Genomic DNA, 13,264 nt, shown 5'->3' with positions numbered 1-13,264 from the left:
TTTTGAAAAAGCCCTACCATAACATTTTGTGCAAGTCCCATTGTAAGTACATGGAAAAAACTCAAAAGTACCTAAAACAAAAATATACTTTTCTAGTGATCTTAAGATTAGCCATCAGATTGGTATATTGATATTAATTGAAGTTAGACAATCATTCAGATATTTTCTGAAGTAGATCTTTCACTGGTTTGTAACTGTAATCTCTTAAATTGTGGCCTCGAAACCAAGCACAATTTATGCACAATCTAATGAAGCAATATTGGATATGCTAGGCTGAAAGGGAGGGAGCATAAACCAGCTAAGATACTTGGTAGTGATACTAATAAAAACATTTGGATTTTCAAACATTTTTTCGTTTTCATTTATGCTCCTTTAATTTCCCATTGAGGGAAAAAGTGTTACAGCAGAATTTTTTTTTTACTTTTAAAATTTTTTTTCAGTTTTTTTTTTTCCAATTATAGTTGACAGTATTTTAGATTAGTTTCGAGTGACAATACAGTGGTTAGGCATTTAAATAATTTATCAAGTGATCCTCCCGATTAGCCTGGTACCCACCTGGCACTAAACACAGTTATTAACAATATTATTGACTATATTCCCTATGCTGTATTTTACATCCCCATGACTAATTTGTAACCACCAATTTGTATTTCTTCATCACTTCACCGTTTTCACCCTGCCCCCAACTCCCTCCCATCTGGTAACCATCAATTTGTTCTTTGTATCTGAGTCTGTTTCTGTTTTGTTTGTTTATTTTTAAGATTCTACATATAAGTGACATCATATGGTATTTGTCTTTGACTTCACTAAGCATGCATAAATACCCTCTAGGTTAAGGCAGAATTCTTAAAGCAATATTTTAGTGTTAAAGTTTAATTTTCCCATCTCCTTATCTTTAAGAATTACACATTTTTAGGCATTACAGAATCAAAGGAATGAAACGAACAATGATAGGTTGTGGGTTTAGCTCTCACACTTTGACAGGACCATGTCCTTTAAAAATCTAGAATTTTGAGGGCCGGCCGAGTGGTGTGATGGTTAAGAGCTGGCTTGGGACGCCAGAGGACCCTGGTTCGGATCCCACATATGAGGGCCAGTGACACCGCCCTCTACCGCTAAGATGCTGAACAACAGCTCAACTTGGAGCTGGGCTGCCATGAGTCGCGAGTGACAGCGTAGGCTGCAGTCCCCTGCTGCAGTGGGCTGCTATAAGCTACCATGTGTAGCCGGCAGCCAGCAGCCGCAGTGAGCGGCCGTCCAGAAGCCGGCGACTGATCTGCCTCGCCCAGGAAGAGCGCAATGATGGTGCCAACTTGGGCCAGTGAAGCAACGTCCTCCACAACTAGACTAAAGAACAAAAGGACAGCAACTTACCTGTTCCTCTTTCCCCAATTCCCCACACTGTTCTCATCCCCCCAATTCTACAATAAAAATCTTTAACACTTCAAAATGCTAGATTTTTGAAAAATCTACTCTGAGCTCAGAATACCCCATTTCTATTCTAAGTTGCAAGCACCAGGTTTCATATTGCATTTAAGCCCATTTGTATTAAGCTACCATTAAAATTGTTCTCCCTTTGCCTTCAGATTGAAAAATACTCTTCCCTTTTACTTTTCTTCCTAAGCGTTACTTTCAAAACCTTTAATTTTTTGTTTTAAATTTTGTACTCATTTCAGTTATATAAGTAATACTTCTTTTGGAAAAAAAAATGTAATATTACAAATAAAGCTAAAGATCCCCTTGACCACTGTTGAAATGAACATTTCCCTTCCAGAGATAAGGACTATTATAACTTTGGTGTGTATATCTATTTAATCATTTTAGTTACAGAGCTGACAACGAAATAGGCTCCATGCTCTGTGTAAGCATCCTAATGCATGATAAATGTAGTATTTCATGGTCTATACTCAATAAATATATACTGAGGGCTGGTTGAGTGGCGCATTGGTTAGGAGTTGGCTTGGGACGCCAGCTCTGAGCAGCAGTGCCCTCGGTTCGGATCCCACATAAGAGGGCCAGTGACGCTGCACTCTCTGTACAGCTAAGGTGGTGAACAACAGCTCAACTTGGAGCTGGGCTTCCATGAGTCGCCGGCGACGGCGTAGGCTGCAGTGGGGCTGACCAGCAGCTGGTATGAGCTGCTGTGAGCCGCCATGAGCGGCTGTCCAATGGCCATCGAGCGACTGCCTCACCCGGGAAGAGCGCAATGATAATACCAACATGGGCTAGTGAAGCCACGTCCTCCACAACTAGACTGAAGAACAAAAGGACAGCAGCTTGTCTTCCCCTCCCCAATTCCCCAACACTGTTCCCCTCCCCCAATTCTCCAATAAAATCTTAATATAAAAATTAATATATACTGAGCACCTACTGTGTGGGAAATAAACATTCAATCATTCATTCATTCATTTATTCATTCTGGTATTCAAGTGCTAGACACCAGTCTGAGCACTTAAGTTGCATTGTCTTTAGAGACAGAAGATGAACAACTTTTATTAAAATGTATTAAGTGTGATAAAATCCTATAGAATAAGAGAAAACTCAGGATAATCGGGTCGTGGTAAGTTTGCAACTTTAAATAGAGTTGTTTGGGTAGAACTTATTGAAAAGACATTTGAGCAAAGATTTGAAGTAGGTGAGAGCCATATGACAACGTGGGGCGGGACTTCCCAAGCAGAGGACAGAATGTAAAGGCCTTAAAAGGGGTTGCACCTGGGATATTCGGAAACAGTAAGGCCATTAGAGTGGAATGAGTGAGATGAGTAGTAGTAGGAGGTCAGAGGAAATAACAGAAGGAATCGGGAGACAACAGGCTTTCTAGGCCATCAGAAGACTTTGACCTTAAGACTCTGACATGGAAGACATTGTGGTGTTCCCAGCGAAGGAGTGACATGATCTGGCTCTTGAAAAGATTGATTATTCTGGCTGTGTGCTGAGAAAAGATGAGGGAGGCAAAGATAGACCAGTCAGAAGGTTGCTTTAATAATTTCCACAAGACCAGCATAGGTATCAGGAAGTAAGTGATTTGTGGAAGGGTGTATATGTATGCATACACACGTACATAAATATGTATACAAATGATATATAAGTATATAAGATAAAATATAAATATAAATTTATATATATATAAATTAAGCACTTACATGCTTTGCATGGATATATAATGATGAGCAAAATAGATATGGTCTCTGCCCTTAGGAGCTTACATTCTAACTTATCTAGGAATTGTTCGTGGTGGTCATCCCTAAATTTTTCTCAAAAAAATTTCTCATATTCTTTTTCAAAGTATAGTGCCCAGGGAAAAAATATTACATTTAAAAATGTATTACCAAAATACACAACTATAATGAGGGGGAAATATTAAATTCATTTAATTCTGGACAATAATATATTTTCTGATAGCTTTTCTGGGTACCTTTATTTCCACAACGCTGAGTTAGTGACACTGGAACAAATCTGTAGAACTGCACCTATATTGTTCTTGAGTTTAGTCCTGCCTTGTACTAGATCAGTTTTTAGACAGGTTTTAATTTCTCCTGGGAGTTAATATTTCCTGATGTTAAGATCCTGGGCTCTGGAGTCGGACTGTCTAGCTTGAATTCTGGCTGTGCTACCTGCAACTATGTAACTTAGGCTAATTAGTTATCCTCTTTGAGCCTTGATTTATTTTGCTTTCCTAAAAAATGGGGATAAACATAGTGCTTACCTTATGAGGGCTATTTTGAGAATTAAATGAATCGATTCTAGGTCTACTTTAAAGGTAGAGTAAATAGAACTTCCTGACAGCTTTCAACCTGAGCATCTGGAAGGATGGAGTTGGCATTAACTGAGGTGGAGAAGATGCTGGTTGAGCAGATCGGGTGATCAGTAGGTCAGTTTCAACATGTAAACATCCCCCTGAAGATGGCAGGAAAATGGATGAAATATTCCTCTTCTCTGTCCTTGTTCAGGCAGTGTAAAATCAAGCTTGCAATTAAAACACTTGCACATTTCTAAGTGGTAAATTACTGTGTTTAAACAAGATACCAAATGCTAGAATAATTATTAGAAAATGATTTTACAGATAAACTGCCCAACATGTATTAGCTTCAACCTTTCTTAATTTCAGTAATGGATCTGTCTTCACAAATTGTTGCATCACTGGATAGCTTCTCCCCTTCCATCTTGCTCTGGTTTATATAAGTTTTATTTTTATCTTCCAACATGATGTCTTGGACTCTTCCTAAATCAGGGATTCGATTTTTGTACTAGTCAATTTCCAGTATTTACTCTAAGGCAGGCAAGTAGAAGCCCAGCCCCATGTATTCCCATGACCCAAAGCATATCCACCTTAGAGGCCTTGGAGAAAAAACATTTAAGGGTGAAGACAGGTGAACTTCTAAGATATTAAAGTTGAACGGACTGATGGGAGCATGATAATTGGACTGCTTGTCCCACTCTGGTATTTTGTTTGGCAAGAAGAGTGTAGTGGGCACCTTTGCTTGGGAAGAAGCAGACATCAGTGGCAATCTTACATAAGGCTTTGCCCCACTCCCAAGCCAAATGGTCAGTTACATAGACTCATGTTTTTATTTCTGTTCCCTGCCCTCTATAGAGGATGAGCTGTTAACCTGACGCTGTTGTAGGGCATCATATATATGTGTATGCGACGTCTGACAATTAAGTTCGCAAACTTGTTGCAACCATGTTGCTAACCTTTTTTTGATATCAGAGGGATTATTCATTATGCATTTGTACCAACTGGACAGTTAACCAAATTTACTATTTGGAAGTGCTGAAAAGGCTGCATGAAAAAGTTAGATGACCTAAACTTGTCTCCAACAATTCATGCCTCTTGCATCACAACTATGCACCAGCTCACACAGCACTGTGAGGGAGTTTTTAGCCAGTAAACGAATAAATGTATTGGAATACCCTCCCTACTCACCTGATCTGGCCCCCAATGACTTCGTTGTTTACCCGGAGATAAAGAAAATATTGAAAGGAAGACATTTTGATGACATTCAGGACATCAAGGACATACGACGACAGCTCTGATGGCCATTCCAGAAAAAAAGTTCCAAAATTGCTTTGAAGGGTGAACTAGGCGCTGGCTTCGGTGCATAGCTTTCCTAGGGGAGTATTTTGAAGGTGACCATAGTGATATTCAGCAATGAGGTATGTAGCACTTCTTCTAGGATGTGTTCATGAACTTGTCTGACCATGTATATTTTTCCTCTAAAACCCTTAGGGTGCATGAGGCTCTGTAAGGCGTCCATTGGCGCCTTAAGAAATGTTGCTATCAAGAGTGTTGATTTTCTGGTTTTAATTAAGAGTAGCTGTGTAAATAAACATTTATTTTGCTTTTTTGTAATTGATTTTAAAGTCCAATGGACAAGCCCCCCAGTAAAGACACTAATAGAAGATGGAAGGGTACTTTGACAATAAACATTTAGAGGTGAGATCTAAACTGGGACAACAGTTCTCACTGACAAAGTGGTTTGATGTTGAACAGAGGGCACTCAATATTTTTCTGTTGGTGCTGATGTTTCATTTCTAACTATTACATAAAATAAATACAAAGTTGCACCAAGAACAGTGAAAAAGAGAAGCATGTGTGCTGAATGTCACTCACTAGCTAAACTGAGCTGTTACTCTGCCCTGTGAGTTTCAAACAATGATCAGCAGTGAAGAAAGAGTCAGACTTTCTTCTACTATATTTTCTTTCCTCCCTTAAGACCAGGAAGAACTGGCTACCCATCATGTGTTCTCTTTACTTTTCACCTTCTTGCCTTTTCAGTTTTTATCTCCCATTAGCTTATACAATTTTCATACTAAGAGGAAAAAATAAGGATTTGCTGCAAAAGCTAGTTGTAGAAGTATTGTGTCTAAATCTGGATAGGAGGTTGGATGTTTTAAAAAGCTATAGTGATTGTATGTCAACTATAAGAATATATATATATATATATATATATATATATAGTTACGGGAGGTGGATATATAGCATAAGTTGTAACAGTTATATAAGATGTCAGAGGGGTAGTAGTTTGGGGGAGAGGGGTTATCACTTTGTGAGGGATGTAAATGTCTAACTATTATGTTGTTTTGTACACCTGAAACTAATTTGAAAAGTAACAATAATTTAAAAAAACAGCTATAGTGATAATCATAAAATCTGGGCTAAGAACCTTCATTCGAGGGGGTTTAGAAGATTCTTGTGTAGGAGGTTTCTAGCCCGACCACTATAAAGTGGACTCACAGCAAGCATGTTTCAGAAAGCAAACGAATAACAACACAAGACATATCTACTGTATACAACTGAATTTTTTTTTAAGTGGAGACATACAAGTATGGGCAGTATAAATGACAAGATTCAAAGCAGTGGTGTAAATACACTGTAAAACGTGCATGAAGATAGTGACTTGGATGGAAATCTGTCAGTGCTATAAAAATACATATAAACAAAAACATTTTCTTCCTTTGATAAATCTACAAGCTATAAAATTAAGAGTATTTACATAATTTTATACTAGATATGTGAAAAATATACCATGCTAGAACAATCTCGTTCCAAAGTTTGAAACATAATTCTGTCAAAAATATTCTTCATACAATGCATGATATCAATAACCTTCTGGGCATAAAGTTGTTCTATGTGTGACAGTCAGATGAGGCTCCCTTTGAATTATATTTTAATTAGAATTTTGTTTCATCTGGTACCTGAAAGAAGACAGAAAGTTCTTGTTAGAAAAGACTTGTTAAGTTCTATCCCTTTCTGTAATCATAGCTTGTATTAAAAAGGAGTTGCCAATCTGATTAAAATTAGGAGCTAGCGTTTGTCACAGTCATCAACATTTTTTTTGTCTTAAATTGTAACAATCAAATACCTCCTATTGCTACTTGGTTAACATAGAACCGTGTGATACCATGTTGTAATATAAGTATCTTTCAAAGGCCTATTTTAACTTAAAATAACAGTACAATGCATTGTAGCAATATATTTCTTCACATTTGTTTCAGGGGCCACACAAGCTCCAAAGAGCTATGTGTGTTGGCCAGACACATTCAGCTTTTACATGAATCACCACTGGTGGCCTATCCATAATTGCTGATTTATCTTCTTTCTAAGAAATCCAAGGAGCTGCTGTTAAATGTTTCTTCCTTTAAATATGGGGAAACAGGTACAGGATGGTACTGACTACATTTTGTTAGATAGTTGGTTCTAAAGCTTTGATCAGACATCAGGTTTAAATTCTGTTCCTATTCTTTATCCTCTAAAAGTTGGTGAAAATCCTGAATCCAACTACTGGGCAGAGGGTTTCTGGTAAAGCTCTCTTTACAAGGGGTTTGGGCAAGGTGCTGGATTTGGGTGTTTCTGGAATCCAGCCCTGGAAACAGAATCACGATGCACTTCTCAGCTCTCCTCTCACCTCAGGTCTATCTACCTTTCTGGCATGGCTTTTCCATTTAACCTTTTTAAATATAACTCTTAATAATGGTTCAGGGTTATCTTATGCTACACATTTCTTTATTTCTCATCTAAATTCCTTTTGCTATTCTTAAATCTTTCTTCAAATAAGAGAAATACCACCAGTCACCTCCCATATTTGAAGACAATCATTAGATTCTTTCTCAGGACCCTCAGTTCCATTAGTCTTTCATCAAAGGATGGAGCCAGTATAGTACAGTGAACACAGCACAGGTCTTGGCATCAGACAGATCTTGGTTCAAATCCCGTTGCTGTTACCAAGGTGACAGCAAATTGGTTGAGCTGTCTGAGCCCTTCCTAGTTTCCTCATTTCTGAAATGAAAAGATCTTCGCATATGGTTGTATGGATTGAGATAATGAATGTAATGTACTTGCCGTGTCCCTGGCCTAAAACAGATACCCACTTTGTGGTTCTTTCCCAAACTATAGGCATTCCCTTAAAGGACTGAGTGTTCTACAAATGAATGTTCTAAAATGAAATGTGACTATCTAGTTAAATGATGATTTGGCAACTCTTTCTCGTATGGAAGGAAAGGAACTTGACTTGCATTACTGGGTAGACACTGTGCTATGTACTTCCATCACCTGGGAGTCAGACCGTGTGCATTAGCTCCTCAGCCCCATCACTAATTCACCTATAAATGGAAATAGCAATGTTGCCCTACCTCATGGATTATTACAAGACCAGAATAAGATCTTGGTTGCACTTTGACAACATAAAAAGTTCTCTCTCTGTATGTTTAATATTGCGTTACTAGAGATCTAGTATCTCTGTTTTCCATCCCTTTTGTCCTGGCCTGAGTTTATTTTCCCCCAAAGGCCTTGTGAGATTGGCTTTGCTTCAGTTTTCCAGGGATGAGGCACAGAGGCTCAAACAAGTGCTGGCCTTTCTGCAGTATACTGGAAGAGGCTTTACTACTGTTAAGTTTTTTGTTGAGATATCTAGATAAAGATAAAGCTATTGAAGAATCTTACCTTACATTCCCTGTTACGTAATCCTCCATTTGTGTTTATGATAGAATCAAATTTTGTTTCTTTTGCCTGAGAAAACCAGAATGGAATTATGGATTAGGAACACTTTAAAGAAATATTTTGAAAAATAAAGGGAAATTTAAAAAGCAAAGATGATTGGCCATACAAATGTGAAAGTGACCATAAAGCTGGTTACCTGACTGGAATTAAACTTTGAAGTACTGTAATCCTTCTTCATCAAAATATGTAAAACAGCATCATGGATTGTTAAGAAAAATATCGAGTCCTTTACTTCCTCATCAAAAAATTCACACCGTGCAAGCTTCTCAATGAAATCATCTGAAGAAAAGAAAGAATAATAGTTAGGAAGAAGAAACTGTCCATAGGTTTCTCTTTCAGGCTGGGATATGAGCTTTCATTTGCAAATGTGCATTTCATTGATGTCTGGGTAAGTGTTTGGGGTTTGCAATGGTACACTACCAATGTGCCATTAGTACACTGTCTTCTGGAACTAAACCACCCTTTCTAATAAAAAGTATACATTTAATGCCCTAAGGTAAAAAGATTGAAGGAAAAGGTTCAAATGAGAAAAACTTTTAATAGTTCTAGGGCCTGGATGAGAAATGACAAAGATATGGATTAAGGTAGTGGAACCAGAGAGGAAGAGACTGATTCAAGAGGTATCTATAGGCAACTCACTGAATGCAGAGGGACGGAGAAGGAGAAATTAAAGATGGCGCCAGGGCTCCTACTTTGGGCAACTGGGAGAGTGGTGATGGAGTGATTGCGATAGGAAAAGAGAAGGAGTGGTTTGGGGAGGGAGGATAATATATTGAGTTTTGAACATGTGTATCGGAGGTGCCTGGGGGACATCCCAACAGTTGAATACATGGGTCTGCAGCTCAGAAGAGAGATCTGGGCTGGAGGTGTATTATAGTTTGGGAGTTCGTTAACAAGATACACTTGCAGTCAGAAGCATGAAGACTGACTAGAACGAGTCCATGGGATTAGAACTATCGGGTTTAAGGGTGAAGCCGAGGAAAGACCGACTCTTCAAAGTGTGGGAGAGGAGCCAATAGTAGATGCTGAGGACCTGTGAGAGTGCAGGGAGGTGAATCAGGAGAATGGTCATGCAGAAGGCAGGGAGAGAGAGTCTCACAACCAAGCGCTAAAGAAAGGGCCAAATGCTAAAGTAAGCTCCGTGAGAAGGAGGCTGGGACGGAGGCAATTGATCTTGACATGCTGGACCTCACTGATGACCTTGGCAAGGGCAACCCATCAGCAAGGTGAAGCAGAAACCAGATTATCATGAGCTGAGGGAATCAAGGGAGGCAAGGGAGAGAGAAAACAGGCCTACATTTTCAAGAAGATGAGAGTAAAAAATGGTTACATAGTCACTCTTTTGCAGTCTACTAAACTAGGATTCAAATGATAAAGTTAATTTAATTGCATATCGACACAAATAAAATATAAAGATGCTGTTTCCATAAGGATGTCTATTGGTTCAGCTACAAATTAGATTTCCTTCTTGGTGATCATAAAAAAAAAATAGCTGTTCTTTGGAGAGGTTGTCTAGGTTGAGTTGACAATGAGCCTGAAGTGATTGTCAGAATATAAAAATATAACAACTTACCATCAGTTCCAACAATATACACATCTACCTTTATCCTGATAAATTCTTGCAAAATCTGTTAAAAAGAAAGTAGATCTTTCTTAGGGAACAGTTTCAGTTGTCAGAAATGTAAAGAAAACTATCATAGTTATGCCTTATGGGTGACATATTGCTTTCAGAACTGTTTACATTTTGAAAAGAGATAATAGTATAAAGAGACAAGGCTCAGTGGCAGAAAGAAAGCAATCCAAAGGAAAGAACAGCCCTAGTAAGGAGGAAGTTAAAAGTGATCATTCTCGTGAGAAGCATGATGGGAAAACGTTCTGCCTCACCTCACAAGATAAGCTTGGATTTAATTTTAAATTGAAGGGAGAAACAAAAGAATCTCCTCACTCCACCATGATGCTTACTTACATCACTCCCTCATTTTAAAACAGTTTTTTCGGTGGGATGATCTTGACTAGAGCTTTCTACATACATAAACATAAAAAATTCCTATGACCTTTAAGTTGTTCATTATTCCTGTTCACAGTGACTGGATGTATCTAGCACCAACAAATCTTTATCCAATGTTCTGGTCTCTAAGCTAGAACAATTACCAGTAGTGATATCATTAAGCTCATATAAAGGAAGAAAAGTAAGTTATACTGCTGATCAATTTAGATGATCATTAGTATCATTAGAACCTCTACGAGGCAAATTAGGGCTTTCAAGAAACATAAGGCAGAGCCCCTGTCTTTTGTGTTACATTGCTAGGATAAAAAACAATAAGTTTTATGTGTGTGTGTGTATTTTTTCCTCCAAAGCTAAAACAAAAAAACACGAAAACAGAGAAAAAAGAAAAAGCAAGCAGTCTTGAGAATTTTGTGATAAGATTTCTTTAAAGGTAGTTTGAAAGAAACGAAATTGACCCTATCTCTCCTACATTTGTATCTAGTTCACCCGTACTTAATCGATCTTATCTTAGCTCAGGTCTTCTGTAGGCAGGTTTCTGTGCAAAACCAAGCAAATGAGGGGGAAATGTGGAATTTCTTAAATTTTCTTTATATCTGTTTCTACATTTCTGTTAGACACTAATTTATTCTAGAAATCCTGATAAAATTGTGGAAAGAAAACGGACTGCAACCTAATTGTCTCAGTCCTTTTCTAAATCACATGTGACATTGATTCTTTCATATGTTTCTCTTTTTTGGAAACATTGTTATATAGCCAAGTGAAATTTCATCAGCTTATAATGGCTGAGAATAAAAACAAAAGGGGCCAGTATTTCACTTTTCCCCAAGACCTTTCCAAATCTTCTCTATTTTAGGACAATTTAGATATAATACCCACAATGATTTGAAGGCAACGCAGAACTGGAATTTGATAGGAGTTGGGCATAGTTGTCCGCTAGCAGCTTCAGGATACATTGGAAATGTAGGTTTAGTTGCCTTCAAACTTTTATGCCTGTCTCGTAGGAAATTCACTTTTAAAGAGTTTACTGAGCATGCCCCACTTGCACTCCCAGAGAATATTCTAAGATGATAATTTACTTTTACTTAAGTATGTATTACCTAAAGTAGCATCCTTTCATAAATACATTTTTTCACCTTTCGTCACTGATTAGTTGTTTCCAGTAAGAAAAAAGAAATTACCCTTTTGAGACCTCTCATTGAAGAAACGTCAAGAAATGACACTGCTGAAAAATCCAGAATAAGGCTATGCAGGTCAATTTTAGGGACCTCGAGATTGAGAGGAAGATCAGCATTCCAGTCTATCTGGAAAGGCAGGTCCGCGGTATTGATTGGCTGATCCAGTTCTTCTATCTGATTGTTGTCCATCTCTTCGTCAGAGTCTTTCAAGCCATCAATGGTATATATAAATCCTTTCTGCAAGAGAGGATGAGAATATGCTTGATAACTCAGACCACGAAATACACTGTGTATGTCAAGGATAACCAGTAACTTGCTGAAGCCCAGATTCAAAGTTGGGTCAAGCAAATGAGATTGTAAACTCTTTTCTTTGGAGAATAAAAATTGTCCTAGGAGAAGAAAAATTTTAAGGAGACCATCAAAGTTCCATTTAAAAATACAACATTAATTGACACATGAAATAGCTTGTTTCTCTGGCATTTTATTTAAAGGAATGGAATCAACATCTTGAACTACATTTGACTAAACTTTTAGCTATCATACACAGAAACGTGGTCAAGAAACTTACTGGTGTCACTTGTAGCAGGCCTGCCTTCTGCAGTTTTTTTATTTTCTTCACGGCTTTGTTGCGCTTGCGTAGAATTCGAAGTGGACTAAAGCCAACCTAAAAAACCCATTGCTGTGTTACAAGAGTACCGAATATTCTGCTACTTATATGGCATAATGTTAATAACTTTGAGTAGGATGGATCAAGGGGTTGAGGCCCATAATTATGATATTTGTAATAAAGTGTAAGTAGTTCAGACAACATCAGTGAGAGTGTTGTGTCTGGCCTGTGGTCTGCTCAGTCTCCATGCAGTTATTAACGTTCGAAAGCCTCAGTACCATCCAGGACCTGTCCATAAATTATCCACAAATGGGTCTAAACTCTATTTGAATCTGTTTGTGTTTTTGACCCACACAACTCTTAGGGGATTTTATTTTATTTATTTTATAAATGTTGCATACTGGTGGCATAATTAATATTCTGTTTCTACATAATTTTATTCTATTAAAATGTATATGATTATATTTCATAATATCTGTTATGAGATTTTATTTTATAAGTTTAGTATTTGACCCAAGGATAACCTTTATTTCCCCCTTTTCAAGACAAATGTGTTTTTAGTGTGGCAATATTTAGCTCCAGAGTAGTAATTAAGAAGGATCAAAAGATACTAGATTACATGAAAAGGACAGTATGTAAAGTTATATATACCATATGAACAAATTATTATTAAAAAAAAATTTGGTTGAAAAATATTTGATGCCCACCAAACTAATAACAATAGGTAGGGCTTTAAGGCAGAAGCTCAATGCAAAGTATAGAGTAGACCAAAAGGCATGTTCAGGAGTAACGGCTAAGCTTTTGTTTCTTAACCTTGAAGATGGTTTCTTTGTCATCTCTCTAGTCTACCAGGGACACCTAGTTGTTATTTCATGTTAAATAGTCATTTACATTATATTTATTCATTGTATTTGTATTATAAATATTTATTTGTTATCCTGCATCTCTTCAATGGTGCAGTCAAATATTAAATC

General features: G+C 37.5%; 1 protein-coding gene across 1 annotated transcript in view; it reads right to left on the bottom strand.

The window, feature by feature from the left end:
- Window positions 1-6,300: 6,300 nt before the first annotated feature.
- SLC26A3 (solute carrier family 26 member 3) overlaps window positions 6,301-13,264 on the bottom strand; it is a 45,512-nt gene continuing 38,548 nt past the window's right edge. Inside the window, exons 16-21 of the mRNA XM_019626054.1 lie at window positions 12,252-12,347; window positions 11,687-11,920; window positions 10,074-10,128; window positions 8,637-8,779; window positions 8,444-8,509; window positions 6,301-6,699 (exon numbers count right to left, since the gene is read on the bottom strand). Of these exons, the coding sequence (XP_019481599.1) occupies window positions 6,676-6,699; window positions 8,444-8,509; window positions 8,637-8,779; window positions 10,074-10,128; window positions 11,687-11,920; window positions 12,252-12,347 (618 nt within the window). The 3' untranslated portion in view covers window positions 6,301-6,675. The remainder of the gene's footprint in view (window positions 6,700-8,443; window positions 8,510-8,636; window positions 8,780-10,073; window positions 10,129-11,686; window positions 11,921-12,251; window positions 12,348-13,264) is intronic.

Source organism: Hipposideros armiger, unplaced genomic scaffold (genome assembly GCF_001890085.2).
Source record: "Hipposideros armiger isolate ML-2016 unplaced genomic scaffold, ASM189008v1 scaffold_655, whole genome shotgun sequence".
In the NCBI taxonomy this organism is placed as follows: Eukaryota; Metazoa; Chordata; class Mammalia; order Chiroptera; family Hipposideridae; genus Hipposideros; species Hipposideros armiger.
The sequence above is the reverse complement of the archived record's forward strand: the minus strand, read 5'-3'. Positions and strand labels throughout refer to the sequence as shown.